The sequence below is a fragment of the Cucurbita moschata genome, unplaced genomic scaffold, assembly GCF_002738365.1.
Source record: "Cucurbita moschata cultivar Rifu unplaced genomic scaffold, Cmos_1.0 Cmo_Scf00015, whole genome shotgun sequence".
In the NCBI taxonomy this organism is placed as follows: domain Eukaryota; kingdom Viridiplantae; phylum Streptophyta; class Magnoliopsida; order Cucurbitales; family Cucurbitaceae; genus Cucurbita; species Cucurbita moschata.
In genome coordinates this window covers 3,349,704-3,369,615 of record NW_019268531.1, presented here as the reverse complement: position 1 = coordinate 3,369,615, position 19,912 = coordinate 3,349,704, and the positions used below count along the sequence as shown (strand labels likewise).

The following is a 19,912-nucleotide window of genomic DNA, read 5'->3' as shown; positions in this document are numbered from 1 at the left end:
AATTTAAAATTATCGTAGAAATTTAATATTAAAAAAATAAATCAAAATAATTATTATAATACTTAATCGACTTTAAAATAATATTAAATTATGTTTTAAAGGGTAGGTTTGACATTATAAAAAAGTTTTTCAATGATTTTAATTATATTATTATTAAAAATTGTTTATTAATTATTTTTCATATATCAAAATTATCGTAAAATTGATATCTTAACTAACAAATAAAATACATAATTATTTATATAAAGTCCATTGGAACATTTAAAGGGGAAAGAAAAATAGAAATCTATTTTCCAAAATTTCAAACATTGCGAATTTAATATTATAAAAGTATTGAAATTCTCCATTTTTTTAATGAAATTTATTTAAACAGGTTTAATTAAAAGTCAACCAACTCGATCATATCCTGACGTGGAATATCCATATTTTTAGAAAGAAAAAATTATAATAAGATTTTATTTATTTACAAATCCCCATGTGTGGAGTTTTAAATACTTGTAAATTAAAAAAATAAAAAAGAAAGCGCTTTTGTCTTAAAAAATAATAATAATAATTAAGGGCATTTTAGGCTTTTTATTATGAACTAGCGTTGACTGGCAAATTGGAAGATGCCACGTGGAGATCGATAATCTTGACCCTCCAAGTGGACGAAGGAAAGTTGAGTTCGAGATGACGCGGAGTGATGTGTTTTTTGGAAAATACACGTCAGAATCGCAGCCCTATTTCAACGTCTTGATGGGTTTGGATTGCATTGGGACAATTACACGTCATCTTCATTTGTCAATTTTTTTTGGAATTGGAATTAACTTTTAAAAAATAAAAAAAAATTAAACTTTTTCAATATAAATCATTTTGGGAATTTGTTTAGAGCCCTACTTTTTAATTGAAATGTTTTTCGATTATTGGGAGGAGTAGTCCTACATTGACTAATTAAGAGGAAGATCGAGGGTTTATAAGTTAAAGACACTATCAAAAAACATTTTGGAGAAACCAGAAAACAAAGCTATAAAAGTTTAAAAACATGTTCGTAAGGGACAATATTGACTAGCGGTGAGCTTGGGCTATTACAAATGATATCAGCACCAGACACCGAACAACGTGTCAACAAAGACATTAGAGGCCAAGGGAGGTGGATTCCGAAATCCCACATCAGCTAGAAATGAGAACGAAACATTCCTCATAAGAGTGTAAAAACCTTTTTCTAATAAAAGCGTTTTAAAATCGTGAGACTGACGACGATATGTAACAGGCTAAAGCGAACAGGGTCAGGGAATATTGGATCGAGTATAGCCCACTACTCACTTCCCCCAGCAAGGCCCAAAAGAAGGGCTCAAAAAAGCTACAATTACAGGCCACTTGCATTTGCATGAAAGGCCTGCCACATTCAATATGATCAATTTGGCAGATATTTGCTCGCATCTTATCTTATGTTAAATCAACATTTATGCTCATTGGTTTTCTAAATTCATGATGTTTGAAATTTTCTATGAACTTGACGAAGGGATCTCCAATTGTTAAGATCGCAGAATGTAAGCTTCTTTTGATATGAATGAATTTGGCACGGTAACCATAAATTTAATTACAAATCACAAATGTAAGACTTCATTTGATAATAATTTAGTTTTTTTTTTTTAATTTTTGACTAATTTTTACTCCCTTTAATGGTGTTTATAGAGACCATAATTCTTCCCACCGATGAAACTAGTTGGATTGTTCTTATTTTTCTATGAAGGAGGAAGAGCCGGAGTAACGAACCAATCAATGGAAGAAGACGTCAAAAATGGAATTAATTCCATCTGTAAGTGGACCAAACAAAAAATAATGGAGGAAGTTTATCAAATATCGAGATCAACGTCCCAAAATCCTCTACCATCACCAAGCCTGATTGATTTCTTCGCGACGAAGGAAACGGGCTTGTTATTACGCTAATTTCTTCCACCCCAAATTGTGCTCACGAAGATACGGACATGGAGGATCCTTTGCTTTCAGGTACACTCTTATTCTCTTTGGGATTATAAACTTTCTAGAGTCCCAATTTTCTTCGCTGACAGATTTTGTTTGTTGGGTTTTCCCCATTTCTTATTTCACCATGGATTCGGGAAGAACATCGAAGCGAATTGGGCGATCAATCGAGTCATTATCAGTACTTGAAAAGAACAGGCTCTGCGAACCCCTCCGATTCATTTGCAGGAACCCTAGTTAGCGTCGAGGAAATTCGATCGGCGCCCAACGTTTCTGATTACTACCCGCCTTCTCTTCATGGCGCATTGGTTAGTTCGCCGGAGCCTGATCCTAGAGGTACGCATATTTACGGAAGATCAGTTCATGGGTGTTCTTGATTTTGATTTTTCACGGAAGCTTTGATGATACTACTCTTGCCTGAATTTTCCATTGATTTTGCTGGTTGCAACTCTTTTCTTAATCTCCTTGTTAAGTATGGATAGAAATTTGATCATTGCTGTTTAAAATTTGAGGGAGGTGATGAACATAGCTAATAATCAGTAGAATTTGCTGCATCTGTTCTTGTGTAGATTATAATGGATGTTCAATGAATTTTCAGATCAAGCTCTTTCTTATCAAGGTGGATATGCAGGAGAGTTTGGCCGAACCAGTAATGATTTAGGGAGGTAGGAAAATAGTAACCAATAAAAAGTAGGAACTCTTGATCAAAAATAGTTTACAGACTATCCTTTGCTTTCTCTGGTGATGTGTAAAGTCTATCTTTCAGTGACAAATCGTTATTGTGGCTTGTGAATTGAGCTATGTGCAGACAAGTATTGGATGAAGTAGAGATAAGAGAACTACTTATTGATCATGTTGGTCATCGTTGTTGTTGGGGAAGTCGTCCTGCTCGTAGGTGGAAGATTTGTGCTGTGGAAGACTGTAATGTTTATGTGGGAACTCTGGATACTTTTATAGAGGAAAGGGATGTTATAAAAGAAACCGAGCCATATAAAGGCGGTGCGATCGATGGACGAAACAATGGACCCGAGCTTGGAGTCTGGGAATTGGATTTGAAATCTGAGTTCCCACCTCTTTATGTACCTTCTAAAGAATCAAGGAAAAGGATTCCTCATTCAGAAACCATTGAGAAGTGTTCAGGTGAGGATTCTGGAAGTTAATTTAGTAGCTAGTTGAATGCTTTCCCTTTTGAACTTAATAGGAATTTCTGATTGAACTTAATGATGATTACTACTAATCTAATTGTCCTCTTTGGGCTTTTCCTTTCGAACTTTCCCTCAAGGTTTTTAAAATGCGTCTGCTAGGGAGAGGTTTCCACACCCTTATAAACAATGTTTCGTTCTCCTCCTTAACATATGTGGGATCTCACAATCCACCCCCTTCGAGGCCCAGCGTCCTCGTTGGCACTTGTTCCTGTCTCCAATCGATGTAGGACCCTCCAATCCATTCCTTTCAAGGCTCAGTGCCCTTGTTGGCACACCGCCTCGTGTCCACCCCCCATTGGGGCCAGTCTACTTAATGGCATATCGCCTGGTGTCTGGCTCTAATATCAACTGTAACTGCCCAAGCTCACCGCTAGCAGATATTGTCCTCTTTGAGCTTTCCCTTTCGGACTTCCCCTCAAGGTCTTTAAAACGCGTCAATGTTTCATTCTCCTCCCTAATCGATATAGGATCTCAAAACTAACTTGAGTGGAAATTTTATGGGTCTAAAGTGAAGACAACGCTAAGCATTTAGTATTGTTAGGCTCACAAGCATTCGGTTTTAACACTCGTGTTTGAAAAACTCTGCAGTCTGTGCAGGACGAGGAGATCTCGTATGTCCGACATGTAACCCAGATCAAGAACCTGGATTTTACATTGGAAATCATATGGTCCAATGCCCTTCTTGTTATGGTCGAGGTTTGATAGCTCATCGAGATGGATCAGACTCCATGTAAGTTATTTAAGGATAGATTCTCATGTCTTGTGCATTTATTTGATTATTGGCTTCTTGGTCTATAGCTATGATAGAATGGGCTTCGAGCTCAAACGTCCCTTACCTTGGCATTTGATAATCTGAGCCTAAAATTTATCTGCTGCTGCTGGGTGACTGATAACTTCCTGTTTGACACATTATGTTTCGGTATGCTGAATAATTCTTGCTACGTGCAGATGTGCAAAATGTGATGGCAAGGGAAAACTTCCTTGTGCAACCTGCGGATCTCGTGGCCTAATTAAGTGTGAGACATGCCAACATAGTGGTTCTCTCCTGACTCGCAGTATTGCCGTTGTTAGCTGGTGTGCATTCTAATTCTGATACATTTTTAGAACTTGCTGTTTCTGTAGCTATAGTTTTTACTCATTGGAAGCAAGAGTAATATTCATTCGATCGAGTGAAATACGAACGGAAACGAGGATTTCGCCTAAAGTTGAGCGAGAGGGGATTCCAAAAAAATTCCCCCAGCTGGTTGGTTTTAATAAAAATGAATCCTTGTTACGATAACAGTGCAAAGCCATAAGAACTCTGATTATTCTCTTTTGGCTTTCTCTTTCAGGCTTCCTCTCAAAAATTTTAAAACCCCTCTATTAGGGAGAGGTTTCCACACCCTTATAAAAAATGTTTTGTTCTTCTCCCCAACCAATGTGGGATCTCGCAATCCACTCCCCTTCGGGGCCCGGCATCCTTGCTGGCACTCGTTCCCTTCTCCGATCGATGTGGGACCCCCTAATCCACCCCCTTCGGGGTCCAACGTCTTTGTTGGCACACTGCCTCATGTCTACCCCCTTCGGGGTTCAACCTTCTCGCTGGCACATCGCCCAATGTCTGGCTCTAGTTCCATTTGTAACAGCCCAAGCCCACTACTCGCAAATATTGTTTTCTTTGAGCTTTGCCTTTCGGGTTTCTCCTCAAGGTTTTTAAAATGTGTCTACTAGGGAGAGGTTTCCACTCCCTTATAATGATTGCGTCGTTTTTCTCCCCAACCGATGTGAGATCTCACAATGATAGTTTGAAATATTATACATGCTTCTGGATTTATCATGGGAAATTCTTCAGTTCCTTCTAATTCATACTTCTCAAAAGAGTCATTTAGCAGTTCCGTACACTGTTGAACCAAAGCATATATTAAAGGCAACAAAAAAAAAAGCTGCCACGGTCCATGACTTTTCGGTTATATTTTATATGAACTCGAGTTTCTTCCCCTTCAGTTATATTTTATATTCTCTTTTGCTGAAAACTGTGCACAACAACAACACGAAAGGAATTCTTCTTTTACAGGAGGACACTTTCGACTCGAAAAGTAAGCGCTATGAGCGGAGCAGCATCTGTACCAGACGAAGTGTTCCACAGAGCCAAAGGTGTCCAATTATGCAACACTCAAGCCTACCAATGTACTCCAGCTTTCTTTGCAGATTCCTTCTTCCTCAACAAGTTCTCTTCTGAAGTGATTGCAGATCGAGCATCCATCGCTCCCACTGCACGTGTGATATGTGAACGACATATAATCTCAGTCGTACCGGTGGCCCGCGTCACAATGGCCGACCATGGAAGGTCCTTCAGTTTCTACATTGTAGGTTTCAGCAAGGAAGTTTACTTGAAGGACTACTACCCCTCAAGGTTCTGCTGGGGGCTGTGTCCTTGCTTGGAGTGGCTGAGGTTGTAAAGAAAACCACATGGTGTGATGATGCACATGGCTGGCTGCCAGTTAGAATTGTATTGTGACTCTGAATTCTTCTCATGGTGGGCTTCTTCTTTGTTGTGTAATTTTATTCTCATTGTGCCATGGGTTATCTATCTTTTTGGCTAAGTCTCCTTTCTTTTTGCTTTGTCCTTTTCAGAGTGACTGCGAGAACTCTCTCTGTGTTTGCTTTGCTTTGCTTCAAAGTTTGGCTTCAATTACATCACATTCACTTCTCTTTCAAGCTACATGTTCATGGGACCAGAATCTAAAACCGGTTTTTTCTAGCTTCCATAAAATTAATTAGGTGATTTTAAATGGAGTACGGTGATAATAGCTAATAATTGACCTAAATTGAATCAATTATGAAAGTTTAGGGTTTAAAATGCCTCTGTTAGAGAGGGGTTTCTACGTAGGAATAATTGGTTTCCCTCTACAATCAATGTGAGATCTCATAGTTCACCTCCTTGAAGCCAACGTCCTGACACAATGATCTCATAATCCACCCCTTGGGGCCAAGTGACAGCTCAATGATCTCATAATCCACCCTTTTGGAGCCAGCGTCTTTTAGTAACAACCTGATGTTTGGCTTGAATATAATTAGTAACAGCTCAAGGTCATCATCGTTAGTAGATATTGTTCTCTTTGATTTTTTTTTTTTTTTTGCCTGGGACTTCCCCCTCACAATTATTGTTCTCTTTGGGTTTTTTTCTTGGCTTCTTTTCTAGACTTTTTTTTTTTTTTCTCTGGGCTTCTTTTTTAGACTTTCCATTTTAAAACGTGTCTGTTGTAGGATAGGTTTAACTAGTCTAGAAGTGATAGGTTTGACACCATATAAATAATAATTTGTTACCCTCTAACCAACTTCAGATCTAACCAATAGATTTAAAATATGGATTTAAAGGTGACGTGGACATGTATTTTCATTATAATATTTTGTTTTATATATTAAAATGAAAGGTAAGTTGTTTTAAAAACAAAAACAAAAAAGAGTTGTCGAAATGTCGCTGCCATTTAAGACAAAAGGGTCCACATCCCATATAAGGGGTGGGTGTTAAATTTAATATCAAATGATTATTTATTTATTTATTTTTATCTAACTCATCTTCTCCCATTTTTGTCCATATCATTTAACTTAAATGACAATTTTAACCTTCGATTTTTCTCTTTTTCTTTTTTAGATTTTCGAGGACAATCTGGACGATCTATGCTTTCTCGTGATTATGCATTTATTTATTTAACTATTCAAAATATTTAATTTATATTTTTTATTCAAAAAATTAGAGCCAAAACCGAAAAGATCAACGACTATATATATATATATAAATATTGGATGATTAAATAAGGAGATATTTATTTTTTTTAAAATCAAATAGTAATTAATTAATCACATTCATTATCATTATTATTAATTATAGTATTTTTAAAAATGTCAACTTAGGAATTATTTCATTGGAATTAATAATGCCTTTTCTAGTATATAAATCATCACAATAAAAAAGAATTAATTTTAAGTTTTAATTGGAATAAAAAATTAAATACATATTTTTCTGGTTTATATAAATAAACACATGGACTGCTTAATTACGTCATAAAAAATGTTGACACCTCACAAATATCTTATTATTTATTTTCGTAGACTTTTTTTTTTTTTTGTTGATATTTTTAATTTTTTATTTATTGGATTTGGGGGAAAGGGCCGGGTATTTTGTCCAGCTGTTAAATGAAATTTGAAATTCAAAATTTGAAAACCTTCCAGCGCATTTCATTTACCGTTACCACTCCACCAGGTAGCCCGTTGCATTTCACAGCTCGTTTCTCTCTCTACAACCAAAGAGAAACCCTAATTCCCGGTTTCTCTCTCTTCCCCCTTTATAAACCAATTCTCTTTCTCTCTCTCTCTCTGTAAGAAAGGTAACCTCTTAATCTCTCTCCGTCCCAACAACTTCCCATTTATTTTCCCCGCCCTTCTTCTTCCTCTCTCGCATTTCTCACAGAAATCCAATTCTTCTGCGGAAAAATGAGAGAGATCCTTCACGTTCAGGGTGGGCAATGTGGCAACCAGATCGGTGCCAAGTTCTGGGAAGTTGTATGCGCCGAGCACGGCATCGATACCACCGGGAAGTATCAGGGAGATTCCGATCTTCAGCTTGAGAGGATTAATGTCTACTACAATGAAGCTAGTTGCGGGAGGTATGTACCTCGCGCTGTTCTCATGGATCTTGAACCTGGTACTATGGACAGTATCAGATCTGGGCTTTATGGTCAGATCTTCCGGCCGGATAATTTTGTTTTTGGTCAATCTGGTGCTGGAAACAACTGGGCTAAAGGTCACTACACTGAGGGTGCTGAGCTTATTGATTCCGTGCTCGATGTCGTCCGGAAGGAGGCGGAGAACTGTGATTGTTTGCAAGGTTTGTTATTGATCTGCCTCTGTTTCTGTTTCTGTTTCTGATTCTCTCTATCTATATCTGTGATTTTTTCTGAACGTTGGTGCGGTCTTGTGGTTTTTTAGGGTTTCAGGTGTGTCACTCTCTAGGAGGGGGAACTGGATCTGGGATGGGTACTCTTCTGATTTCGAAGATCAGAGAAGAATATCCGGACAGGATGATGCTTACCTTCTCCGTCTTTCCATCTCCCAAAGTTTCTGATACTGTCGTTGAGCCTTACAACGCTACTCTCTCAGTTCATCAACTGGTTGAAAATGCAGATGAGTGCATGGTTCTTGACAATGAAGCTCTCTATGATATTTGCTTCCGTACCCTCAAGCTCACCACTCCAAGCTGTAAGATCTATCTTCGTTTAAACATCTGGAATTTTCTTCTTTACTTTCAACACGCTGTTTAGTAGTTGTCTGTTTCTTTGTTAATTTTTGTATCACGTATTGAGTTTCGTACACAGAGTTAAAGCTGATGTGTGGGTAGTTATTAATAAATGATGAGATCTGGATATGAATTATGCTAGTCTAGTGATTATGAACCCGTGGGAAAGAAAGTACATCTAAGATTCAATGTTTTTTACTATTGCATTTTGTTTTGGAAACAAATTGTTTTAATTCATTTATTGCACTAATTTGTTTCTCTTGTCTGGTTGGAACAGTTGGTGATTTGAACCATTTGATCTCTGCAACCATGTCCGGTGTGACTTGCTGTTTGAGATTCCCTGGGCAACTTAACTCTGATCTCAGAAAGCTTGCTGTTAATCTCATTCCCTTCCCTCGTCTCCACTTTTTCATGGTGGGTTTTGCTCCTCTCACATCTCGTGGTTCCCAGCAGTACAGAGCACTGACTGTGCCGGAGCTTACTCAACAAATGTGGGATGCCAAGAACATGATGTGTGCTGCAGACCCACGACACGGTCGCTACTTAACTGCCTCTGCTATGTTCAGAGGCAAGATGAGCACGAAGGAGGTAGATGAGCAAATGCTCAACGTGCAGAACAAGAACTCTTCTTACTTTGTGGAGTGGATTCCAAACAATGTTAAATCGACTGTTTGTGATATTCCTCCAACTGGTCTGAAGATGGCTTCAACGTTCATTGGAAATTCCACATCAATTCAGGAAATGTTCCGCCGTGTGAGTGAGCAGTTCACTGCCATGTTTAGGAGGAAAGCTTTCTTGCACTGGTACACAGGTGAAGGTATGGACGAGATGGAGTTCACTGAGGCTGAAAGTAACATGAATGATCTGGTTTCTGAGTACCAGCAGTACCAAGACGCCACAGCCGATGAGGAATATTACGACGAAGAAGAAGAGGACCCAGAAGATAATGTGTAAGAAGATGAGATAGAATGTGGGGGTTTTATGTTTGTAGGGATTGTGTAATATGTTGCAACTTCTGTTGCTAGTCTTATGGATTTGTCTATTTTGTGTTGTCTTTTATCTCTATGTTGTGCTCGACTTTTGAACTGATTGTGTCTGCAGACAGTTAAATTTTTACCGTAGCTGATAATGAATTGTTTGTGTAATCCCATATATGAACATCACTTTCACTAGCTGATTTCCCTTGGTTCGAATATCAAAGCTAGGCCAGTTTGGGACTGTTTTGCAAGTGTTCTTTGTTTTTATTTTGAAATATCTGTAAATTGTGGATGAGGCATCCTTACAGTCCTTGTAAATGTTCTTTGTTCTTTGATTGAATTCATTCTAGCTTTTTGGATCACAAATAAGTAATTATATTTTTATTTCTAGAGGGTGGTTCAATATTGCAACAGCTCGCTCACATATTTTAGGATACACCTCAATCTCTATGCTAGCACAGATTGTTCGCTTTTTCATCGGTAGTACATATTGTCTGCTTTAGCTCACGTATTGTCATGGATATTTCCATATTTCCACACCCTTATAAAAAAAATGTTAAATTTCTCCTTACAACCGATGTGAGACCTCACAAACGTCCGCATTTCTACCATTAGCAAGCTCATTGTTAGCACATATTGTCTAGCCTTACAATTTTTCACTCTTAAGTAATGTTTCGTTCCCTTCACACCCTTAAGTAATGTTTCGTTCCCTTCTCCAACCCATCTGTGATGGATACGATTTGTAATGGTTCAAGCCCACCACTAATACATATTGTCTGTTTAGACCCATTACATATCGCCGTTAACCTTATAGTTTTAAAATTGTCTAATGGGGAGAAATTTCTATACCCTTATAAAAAAATGTTTCATTTTCCTCTCCAACCAATGTAAGATCTCACAAACTTCACGAGCAAAAAAGAAATTTTGAGCTTCTGATTTAAGTTGAACATAAACAACATTGAAACGTAGGAATATATAACAATGAAAATTCGAACTTTCAACTTTATCGAAAGGCTAGAAGGCTTAGGATTCATCGGAAGGTTACGCTTGGTCAGGGCTGTGTTTGGATTTGACAAGTTCTTAGGATTCAAATGTTTAAGCTGTGGGGTTGGGCAGGTTAAAAGAGGTGGTTCCATTACATGGGTAACTAAAAAACTACATCTTTAGACAATTGATAGCCAAATTACAGCAACACAGCAAAAGGAAAAACCTCTCCACAAATACAATTCTTTTGTTTTCAAACTCAAACATCGACCTTCTTCTTACCATAATCTTCGATGCCTTTGTCCAACACCACAACTTTCTCGTACTTCACATCCATCTGCTGCATCGCATACTCCTCAGGCACCACTGCTCGCCTATGCCCAAAGATGCTCCATAAATACAATGCAACGAAGGCTGTCAATGCCCCACATCCAGTCCCAAAAATCATGCCCGAAACCACTCTCATCAAGCAATTCTTCCCATCCTTGACAACGATTTGGGGTTCCGATTCCCTGGCAATGGCGATCGTCTTTGGATCGAGCGGCTCTGAATGCATCCAATTCGGAATGCTCTTGAGCTTGAAGCTCCAAGAATAGACTAAACATGGCTGGGATGATGAGTTCCCATTTGATGAACTCAATCCCACCACCACTTCCTCATCTTCTCCCCAAATCTGGGAGAGATCGATTGGGAATGAAAGTAATGGCACAGATGGCCTCTTGTTCTCGCTATTTTCTGCTAATCTTACTTCTAATTGCCTAGAACCCACCTCGTAATCTATCCAGGCGTGTAAAATCTTCTCCCTAATTAATGCAGATGAACTGTTTGAAACAATGCCTGAACCAGCTATTGAAACATTACTCTTGTAACCCATATCAATTCCTACCACCGTTCTAATCAGATCGCCATTCTCAGAATCATAAGAAGTCCCAAATTTAACAACGATCATGTTCATCTTCTGTTTCTTCTCCGATCCAAAATGAAGCCCAAATGGTCCGTTACCAAAGGCACTAACGTTAAAACTACTTGGAACAATAACAAAACCCAATCCACCCTCCCCCCTTGTGTTTGGCGACAAAGAAAATAAGAAATCAGTCGAGAAAGACATGAATCTCCTCGATTTACCTCGAACAAGCCTGATGGGTTTCTTGTACACGATTCGCCCAGCACTGGAACTGACCGGACCGCTGAGGCTGAGAGCACTGCCGTCGCCGACAACCGCCGCATCACCGTACAGAGCGACATTGAGTTCAAACTGTGGATCTCCACGAAACCCAGAAAGGGAAAATGAAGGAGACGAAAGAGAATCGATGGATTTGAATAAAAGGAAGAAGAACAAGAAGATGGAAATGGTGGGTGAGGGGAAAGAGTTAGAGAGATGAAACGCCGCCATGGCTGATGAAGTGAGAGGTTGAGAAGGAGTGTGTGTGGGGTTGAAAGGAAGGAAGGAAGTAGGCTAGTGGAGTAAAAACATATTGTTTCAACTGCGACTGAACTTTTCTCTGTTCTTCTGCAATTTGTTCCTAATTTCTTTTCACTTAGGGTTTGAAGATATGGAAAGCTGAAGGAGAAAGTAAAGAATAATAGAATGTTGTGGGGGTTGGGTGGGTGGGTTCGAACCTCGATGAAACTAAATGCAAGTCTTTAATTAACTCTATTCTTTTTGCTATCATGCCCCTCATGCTCTTTCACTTTTCAAATTTGCCCCTCAATTTCCAAATATTCACGACTCATTTTCCTCGATATCTATCTTTAGTACCCGTTCTTGCAAAAAATGACCAACAATGACAAAAAAATCATGGATAATCATCTCTATATCGATCTTTTGACTTATCTCCATATTCATTCCTCATTTTTGTTCTCACAAACGCAGCAAGCTAACTCTGTAAAACGTTGCCAAATCTAAAATTGTTTTTTGTAAATGGGTTTCATCAGATAAAAAATGAGGAATAAAGTTTTTTTTTTATAAATAAAACAATAAAACTAACTATTGATCTTAATTCTTTTTATTGGAGAAATTCATCAAAAATGAATAAATAAGAAAAAAAAATTATTTTGGGGTTGAAAGAGTAAATGATGGGAATTAGGTAAAAAAGATGGTTTAAGATACACGTAATAATCGAGCATGGTATAATGAAATTATGGATAAGACTACAATTTTGAAAGCGGTAAATAAAATCAACGGTAATAGAGTGAATCTAATAATTTTAATTTTTTAACCTCAAATTTGAGTGGTTCGTGATTTGAGTATTTAAAATTATTTAATAAATAATTTTATTATCATAGTCGAGAAATAAAAATACAACCACTAATATTTTCCTAAAATTTAATATAGAAATTGAGAGAAAAATAAAAGCGAATAGAAAAAAAGACGAAGTATCATTAACGTAGGGGTAGGGGCGAATAATTAATAAGAAGAAAGTATGGGAATAATTTGAAGAAAAGCAAAAATGATGGGCGAATTTGAAAATAGAGCGAAAAGGAAAGGAGTTTTTAACAAATTATGTAAAAGACGGAGACAGTAGAATGTCGTGAAGTCACGCGCTCCTTGTTTGTTTTTAAATGAAAGCATTAATGGGACACTTGTCCAAACCCATGAGCGAGTACGATTCCTTCTTCAATCTCAGTGTTCAAAATCTTTAAAATAATTCCTTCGAATATTCTTTTAAATAAAATTTACATTATTTGATTTTTAATGTGAAAATAAAAATACTTACTAAATACAACTTTTCTTGTTTTTCTATAGAGAGTGTTCTATGATTTTAATGTCAAATTTTTTAAAAATAAATAAAGAAATTACTTTTATTAAAAATAAAGGACTCAAACAACTCGAAATAATCCAACTAAAAGAATTTATAGTTAGGTATATTATTTAACCAAAGTTGTTTTAATTAAAAAAGTAATAGGTCGAATAATTGTGTTAAATTTAAAAAAGAATAGTTTTAGTATAAATAATCTCAAATATATAATTTAAAAGAAAAAAGAAAAAGAAAGAAAAGTGGATTGGTGGAAGGATTAGTGGACGACGTGTCGGACAATGTGGGATTGCACGCACAGTGCACACAAATAGAGGAGGGCATTTGTGGTCTTTTCACATGGAAAATTTTAACGGCAGTGCGCGTGCTTTTGTGTTGTCGTATTGGCATATATTAACAAATTACCAAAAAAGCCTTTGTGCGACAATAACTGCTTCTTTCAAATTGCCTTTCCACACTGTTATTTTTTAAAATTTTAATGTTTTTTTTTGTTTGTTCTCAAAATACAAAATTTCTTTTTTGCGCTTTTTATAGATTAGGATAAAAAATTTAATGTTTTTTTAAATTTTTTTTTTATTATTGTTTATTTTTTTATATAATGCAACTGGTTGGTGATTAAAAATATTTAGAGTCGATTACAATGGTCGTTGTGACGAGAAGTGTTCATATGATATGAGAACTCGACTAATTTGAACTACTCAATCCAAACCATACAACTTTGATTGGGTTGGATTTTTTATTTTAGGTATGGATGAATTATTTGGAAAACTTTAAACTCGAAAATAAAGTTACAACCATATTCTACTTTTAAGATTATTGTGACGATTAAGAATATTTAATGTTGTAATGGATGCTAATGATGCGTTATGATTTGGGAATGTGTGATATTTGAGTTTTATAAGATTTTGGTTATTAATATACCATGTACCGTAGATAAGTATAATTTTTTAAATAATTTTTAAAAAACAACCCAACTGCACTTATCAGTATGTTTTGTTTACCGGTTAATTTTTATGTTATTATTAATAGAAAGCGGAGGTGACCTATATCTTTTATCCATATATATTAATCTTTTTAATTATTAAATTACCAATGCTCTCTCTTCTTTATTTCAATTCATAATATAGTTGTTGTCAACCACTATTACTTGTCATCGACTGACGACGACTATATCATACAGGTCAATATCATTAACCTTATTTGTTAACGTCTACCAGACACGTTAGCTATATAATTTAAAAACTATATTATTAAAACGAGACCAAAAATTTAAATAACATGACTATAATTTTTTTAGAGTTTTTCGGTGTGAAGTTTTTTATTATGGACAGCAAAATTCACACACATATATATTTTTGGTTTTTTTTTTTTCTGTTTTATAGGACCTTTGCCTGTCCTTCAGTTAATGCATAGCATGACTTAGATTCATAATTGAATATGTCCTCTCCATAGGATTCATGACATGGATGGTAGTGGGTCCCATTAATTAATACATTTATATAAATGGAAAATTGATTAATAATTAATTCCTGAAAAAATGAAGAAAAAAAAAGGGGGAAAAACTAAGACTATATTATCCAGAAATTCTTCATAATAGCTCTGATCCACGTCTCTCCCTTCGTTTGATTTAGATGAGAAAAATTTACATTAGTATCTCAATTTCAATTCAAATATAAATTTGATTCACACTCTATATTTCGAGAAATAATTTTAAAAGAAGAAATTAAAATTTTTATATAAAAAAATTTGTATTTATACTATGCATGAATTACATTTATCACATCAATTTTTCTTAAAAATGGTAACGAATTCACTATAAGTTTGTATAATTATTTGAAAGTAAGACAACAATGTAGAAACGTGATCCCCGTTCTTATTTTTTGTTTTTCCTCTTCTTAGCCTTCACTATTGTTGATAAGAGTTGAAGAGTTTAAAGCAACCCATTTTCATTAGTACACAAAAAGGGGTTTGTGGTCGATATAAAATATGGTTGAAATAATATTGATACGAAGGTTGAGAGTTGTGGTGAGCTGTTTCCAAACATGTTGCTTTTGATACTTTCTTCTCGATTCTTTTGATTTCTTCTTCTATAGTTCGAGATTCGACATAAACATCATAGAAGATAAAGTGAGAGAGAGACAAAAATAAATAGAAAGTGAAAACAAATGTAAAAGAGAGGTAAGTTATTGACGAGGATGGAAGGGTGAAAGTGAGATGTGGGGCAAAGGAGGAGGTAGTGACTTAACTACAACACTCACATGTTTGCATTAAATAAAGATTTTGAGGCAAAAGGGACAGCAGAAGCAGCCCATGTGAGTTTCAATCCATTGGGCATCTCATATCCATTCTTTAGCACCATTTTCTTTTATGTTCTTTACCATTTTTTGAACAAAGGAGGTTAGAAATAAATGCTGCGACCGTGGAGGGATATTCTGTCCAAGTCTATATTGAAGTGAGCTGTTCTGTTCGGCAATTGAAGAACATAGCTCCTGTTCGTTGGTTCATGGATGTACCTGTGAGTTGAGAGTTGAGAGCTGTGTAATGTCCTTAATTTTATTAGGCTAACTAGTGACGTTACAAATAGTATAAGAGCCAGATATTGGATGGCGATGTGCCAGTAAGGAAGCTGAATTTCGAAGAGAGTGGATATTAGACGGTGTGCCAACAAGGACGTTGTGTCTCAAAAAGGGATGGACTGGGATTCTACATCAATTGGAGAAGAGAACGAGTGCTAACGAGGGAGCTGGGCCCCAAATGGAGTGGATTTTGAGATCACACATCTATTAGAGAGGGAAACAAAACATTCTTTATACGGGTGTGGAAACCTCTCTCTACTAGACGCGTTTTAAAACCTTAAGAGAAGTTTGAAAGGAAAAACTCGAAGAGGACAATATTTAATGATAGACTCTTACACCTATCCTCCAACTCCATGAGATTCTTCAATCAGCAACTCGTAGAACATCGCTTTGGGAGCATTAGCCAGAGAACTTAAGCTTTTTGTTTGAGAAAATAACTCTGAAATTAGTAGAGTCACTCCTTAACCAAACTTCTCCGTAAGATACCAAAAGCTTTCACACCACACTTGGCTTCAAAAGGAAGGATGATGAAGTAATAAAACCATGACATCTTTCACTTCTATCTCAAACAAACCCAAAAATTTGCAGACATGATTACCAAATCTCAATCTATTGTGATCGAAGAGCTTGATTAGTCATTATAGGCTATGCTGTTTTTCAATACTATAATTTTAGGGGTGATAAAATCAAGATTGTTCACAGTGAGTTGAATAACTCGAAGGACCAAACAAGATCCTTGCAAGTTCTTATGATGATTATGAATCGACAAAGGCTAATGGTTAGATGGCTTCTCTGTTTTCCACTTCTACTTAATGAATTTCAAACTCATTCTTCAATTTTTATGCCAAATAACACACCAAACCAAAATGTGCGAAAACCCCAGAAATCAAACAGTGGAATATACCTTGAAATTTAGGTTGGGATGGTTGAGGATTATTATTGGGAGTGAGTCCCACGTTGGCTAATTTAGTAGAAGATCGTGGATTTATAGGTGGAAAATACTATCTCATTAACATGAGTATGAGGCCTTTTGGGGGGAGCCCAAAGCAAAGACACGAGAGCTTATGCTCAAAGTGGATAATATCATACCATCATGGAGATCTGTGATTCCTAACATAGTATCAGAGTCCTGCCCTAAACTTAGCCATGTCGATAAAATCTTCAAATGTCTAACAAAAAATTGTGGGTCTCGAAGGTGTAGTCAAAAGTGACTAAAGTTTCAAACAAATGGTGTATTTTGTTCGAGGACTCTAGTGAAAGAAGTTCGAAAGGAGGATTGTTGGGAATTATTACTAACTAGGATAATCCCTAGCAAGAGAACGAGCTTCAATGAGAGAAGGAAAGGACGAGAAAATGGGCAGAGGAAAGAGAAATTGGGCCAGTGAAAAGAGTTCGAAAGGAGGATCGTTGAGGATTACTACTAACACCGATAGTCCCCAGCAAGAGAACGAGCTTGACATCGAGAGGAGAAGGAAAGGACGGGAAAATGGGCAGCCAGAGGAAAGAGAAATTGGGCTCCAAATCAGAAGCCCACGGGCCATCTTCATCACAGAAACCAGTTTCCGATTACTGTCTCGGCTGTGGGCCGGGCTTGCCATTGAGCCCATATAAAAGTGAAACACTTTGTTGGGCCTGGAGGGATTTTTTTTTTCCTTAAAATTTTTTAGTAGAACAAGTGAGATATATATGTCCCTAAGTTGGAAGAAAGGAACATTATTTTTATTTAAACTATTATGATTTTCCTCCTACGTTACAGGTGACTTTGATCACAAAATGAATAATTTAGCTTAATATTTAGTTAAAACATCTTGATTTTAAAGGCAATTCAATTTCAAACGAGCTAAAGTTCAATAATCAATATGAAAGCAAATATGAACTGCATCAAAATTTTATTCAAGATTGAAATGAACTGTATAAGAATAAAATACAATTGACATACCTTTTTCTTCATCTCCAATCAACCCAAATCCAATTATCTGTCCTTTCCATGTTTATCAATCAAGCTAGGTACTTTTCCACCTTCTCTACTTCTTCCACGCTCCCAATATACAGAGGAACACGTTGGTGGATCTATTCCATTAACACAAAACCAAAAGAAAATTGAATCAAACCCAGATCACAATTCCACTTCAACAGATTTTCAAGGTCCTAAAAGTAAGATCACATGGATTAGACGAACTAACCTCTGTTGGCTGTATGTCAAGAATTCTTTGATGGCCATCTGAGCCTTTGCCTCCAGCTTGTTCCACTATGAAACTCATTGGAGCACACTCGTACAAGAGCCTCAGCTTCCCATTCTTGCTTTTCTTGTCTCTCGGGTACCCATAAATGCCACCATAAAGTAAGGTTCTATGGAAATCACCCACCAAGCTACCGATATATCTAGCAGAATATGGCTTCCCACTGGGGCCTGGATCCTTCAGATCATCAATGTACTTCTTCAATTTGTCATCCCACAGCTGATAATTTCCTTCATTAAACGCATAAATTTTCCCAGCCTTGGGAATTTGGATGTTCTCTTGTGTCAGCACAAATTCTCCATACATGGGGTCTAAAGTAAACGCAAAAACGCCTTGTCCAATGGTGAGCACGAAGATTATGGAGCTTGAGTACATGCAATAGCCAGCAGCCAGCAGGTTGCTTCCTGGTTGACACACATTCACAACGCATCTCTGTTCTGTTGTGCCTAGCTGCTCCTCGGCATTTCATCAAACAGTTAGCGCATGTTTTGATGCCCCGTATTTAGGGGAGGTCGTGGAAAAGAGAACGAGGATGGACTTACAGTGGAGTCGTCCCCGACAATGTCGCCGAGGCACTCGTCATTTGGGCTGTAGATGCCGAAGATGGAACCGGTGGAGACGGCGGCATCGATGTTGGAGGAGCCGTCGAGTGGGTCAAAAACGACGATGTAGTTGCCGGAGTAGCTCTCTTCTACGGCTACTGGCACATCTTCTTCCTCCGATGCTATAATCCCTGTTCGCCCGCTTGATCTCAAGCAATTGGAGAATACCTATGCCAATGTACACGGATTCAGGCTTGTTGAATTTAATCTATATCACGATTCTTAATATCTAGGTAAATATAATTTTAATTAGTAATTAATGATACTTTTGTATATATATATAAACAATTTAAGATCATTGTCCTAAATCTATATATAAACAATTTAAGATCATTGTCCTAAATCTTTTGTTTCTTGTGATTGTTCTAGAGCAGAGTACGAAATTACGAACCTCATTAGAGACGACGTCCAGCTTTTTCTGATCCTCTCCCTGAACATTGACGGCTCCCTGAACTCCGGTCAAGTTCGAAATGCTCGCCCTCTGCACCAGCGAAGCAATTTGCTTACACGCCATCGAAATGCTCGAAAGCACAATCGTCAGTTCCGCGTCGATCACTCCGGCCTGTTCCTGTTTCAGCAGCCAATTCGTCAACGTCTCAATAAGAAACGTGCCTTTCTTTTTCGTTTCCACTTCTTTTGCCGCTTCGACCGCCGAGCACCGGACTACAGCAACACCGCCGCCATGCCTTCTGTTTCCACGGCATGGCGGATGAACGGTGGATGAGACGGAGAGGTGAAATGGAGAGAGGCGCGAGAGTGATCGACAGACTACTGGCGATGAGACATGGCAAGGCGACGCCGTTGCTGTGGCGGAAGCCATTGACAATTCTTCTTCTTGTTCGTTCTCCTCTCTGGCGCTTAGGCTCTGAACTTATGAGGTTCGAAACGATTTCGGCGATTTTGGGACCCACTTTATCTCTCTCTCTTCTGTGATTACGCTTCTTCCGGAGTTCAATGCAAGATTGGATTTCGTTTTGGGGTTTTTGTCTGGGCTTTATTGGGCCCATTAGAAGCCCAATAGTCTCTGAATTCAAGGGGAAGCCATTATTTAATTTTTTAATTTTTTAAAATTATGCCCCTTTTATAATGTCTTAAAAAAAAAATTTTATTGAAATTTTAAGAGTAGCATTAGCGGCCTTTTAAGCTTTAAAAGGTTTTTACGATCAAATTTTTAATTTTTTTTTTAAGGTATTGATAAAAATTTTAAAAATTTAAGGATATTTTTGAAATATTTTTTAAAGTTAAAAGTATTTTTAAAATTTATACGAGACCCAATAATGATATAATTTGTTTTAGAATATTACAAGTGAGGAAAAAAAAAAAAAAAAAAAAAAA

The 19,912-nt window shown here is 37.0% G+C and overlaps 4 protein-coding genes across 4 annotated transcripts; 2 read left to right on the top strand and 2 right to left on the bottom strand.

Annotated features, from left to right (window-relative positions):
* The first annotated feature begins 1,688 nt into the window (after positions 1–1,688).
* Positions 1,689–5,864, top strand: LOC111453719 (protein SSUH2 homolog). Its single transcript, XM_023094935.1, has 7 exons — positions 1,689–1,989; positions 2,104–2,298; positions 2,561–2,627; positions 2,771–3,102; positions 3,756–3,897; positions 4,116–4,241; positions 5,221–5,864. Exons 1-7 carry the CDS (start codon positions 1,968–1,970, stop codon positions 5,603–5,605), a joined length of 1,269 nt encoding a protein of 422 aa, XP_022950703.1. The 5' UTR covers positions 1,689–1,967; the 3' UTR covers positions 5,606–5,864.
* Positions 5,865–7,494: 1,630 nt separating this feature from the next.
* On the top strand, positions 7,495–9,718 carry LOC111453718 (tubulin beta chain-like). The gene is made up of 3 exons (XM_023094934.1): positions 7,495–8,034; positions 8,136–8,405; positions 8,720–9,718. The coding sequence occupies exons 1-3, from the start codon at positions 7,641–7,643 to the stop codon at positions 9,394–9,396; spliced, it is 1,341 nt and encodes a 446-aa protein (XP_022950702.1). The 5' UTR covers positions 7,495–7,640; the 3' UTR covers positions 9,397–9,718.
* Positions 9,719–10,527: 809 nt separating this feature from the next.
* Positions 10,528–12,019, bottom strand: LOC111453722 (L-type lectin-domain containing receptor kinase IV.4-like). The gene has a single exon (XM_023094939.1). It carries the CDS (start codon positions 11,794–11,796, stop codon positions 10,663–10,665), a length of 1,134 nt encoding a protein of 377 aa, XP_022950707.1. The 5' UTR covers positions 11,797–12,019; the 3' UTR covers positions 10,528–10,662.
* Positions 12,020–17,595: 5,576 nt separating this feature from the next.
* Positions 17,596–19,441, bottom strand: LOC111453720 (fructose-1,6-bisphosphatase, chloroplastic-like). The gene is made up of 4 exons (XM_023094936.1): positions 18,969–19,441; positions 18,518–18,745; positions 17,919–18,425; positions 17,596–17,805 (listed from the first exon to the last, which is right to left on the bottom strand). The coding sequence occupies exons 1-4, from the start codon at positions 19,395–19,397 to the stop codon at positions 17,734–17,736; spliced, it is 1,236 nt and encodes a 411-aa protein (XP_022950704.1). The 5' UTR covers positions 19,398–19,441; the 3' UTR covers positions 17,596–17,733.
* Between the last annotated feature and the right edge of the window lie 471 nt (positions 19,442–19,912).

Excerpts from the sequence above, each read along its gene's own strand:
- LOC111453718 (XM_023094934.1), top strand. The coding sequence starts at position 7,641 with ATGAGAGAGATCCTTCACGTTCAGGGTGGGCAATGTGGCAACCAGATC. Across the intron at positions 8,035-8,135 it reads GAACTGTGATTGTTTGCAAG|GGTTTCAGGTGTGTCACTCT; the intron begins GTTTGTTATTGA and ends GTGGTTTTTTAG. Across the intron at positions 8,406-8,719 it reads CAAGCTCACCACTCCAAGCT|TTGGTGATTTGAACCATTTG; the intron begins GTAAGATCTATC and ends TGGTTGGAACAG.
- LOC111453722 (XM_023094939.1), bottom strand. The coding sequence starts at position 11,796 with ATGGCGGCGTTTCATCTCTCTAACTCTTTCCCCTCACCCACCATTTCC.
- LOC111453719 (XM_023094935.1), top strand. The coding sequence starts at position 1,968 with ATGGAGGATCCTTTGCTTTCAG. Across the intron at positions 2,628-2,770 it reads ACCAGTAATGATTTAGGGAG|ACAAGTATTGGATGAAGTAG; the intron begins GTAGGAAAATAG and ends AGCTATGTGCAG. Across the intron at positions 4,242-5,220 it reads AGTATTGCCGTTGTTAGCTG|GAGGACACTTTCGACTCGAA; the intron begins GTGTGCATTCTA and ends CTTCTTTTACAG.
- LOC111453720 (XM_023094936.1), bottom strand. The coding sequence starts at position 19,397 with ATGGCTTCCGCCACAGCAACGGCGTCGCCTTGCCATGTCTCATCGCCA. Across the intron at positions 18,746-18,968 it reads TGGACGTCGTCTCTAATGAG|GTATTCTCCAATTGCTTGAG; the intron begins GTTCGTAATTTC and ends ACATTGGCATAG. Across the intron at positions 17,806-17,918 it reads TTGACATACAGCCAACAGAG|ATCCACCAACGTGTTCCTCT; the intron begins GTTAGTTCGTCT and ends TTAATGGAATAG.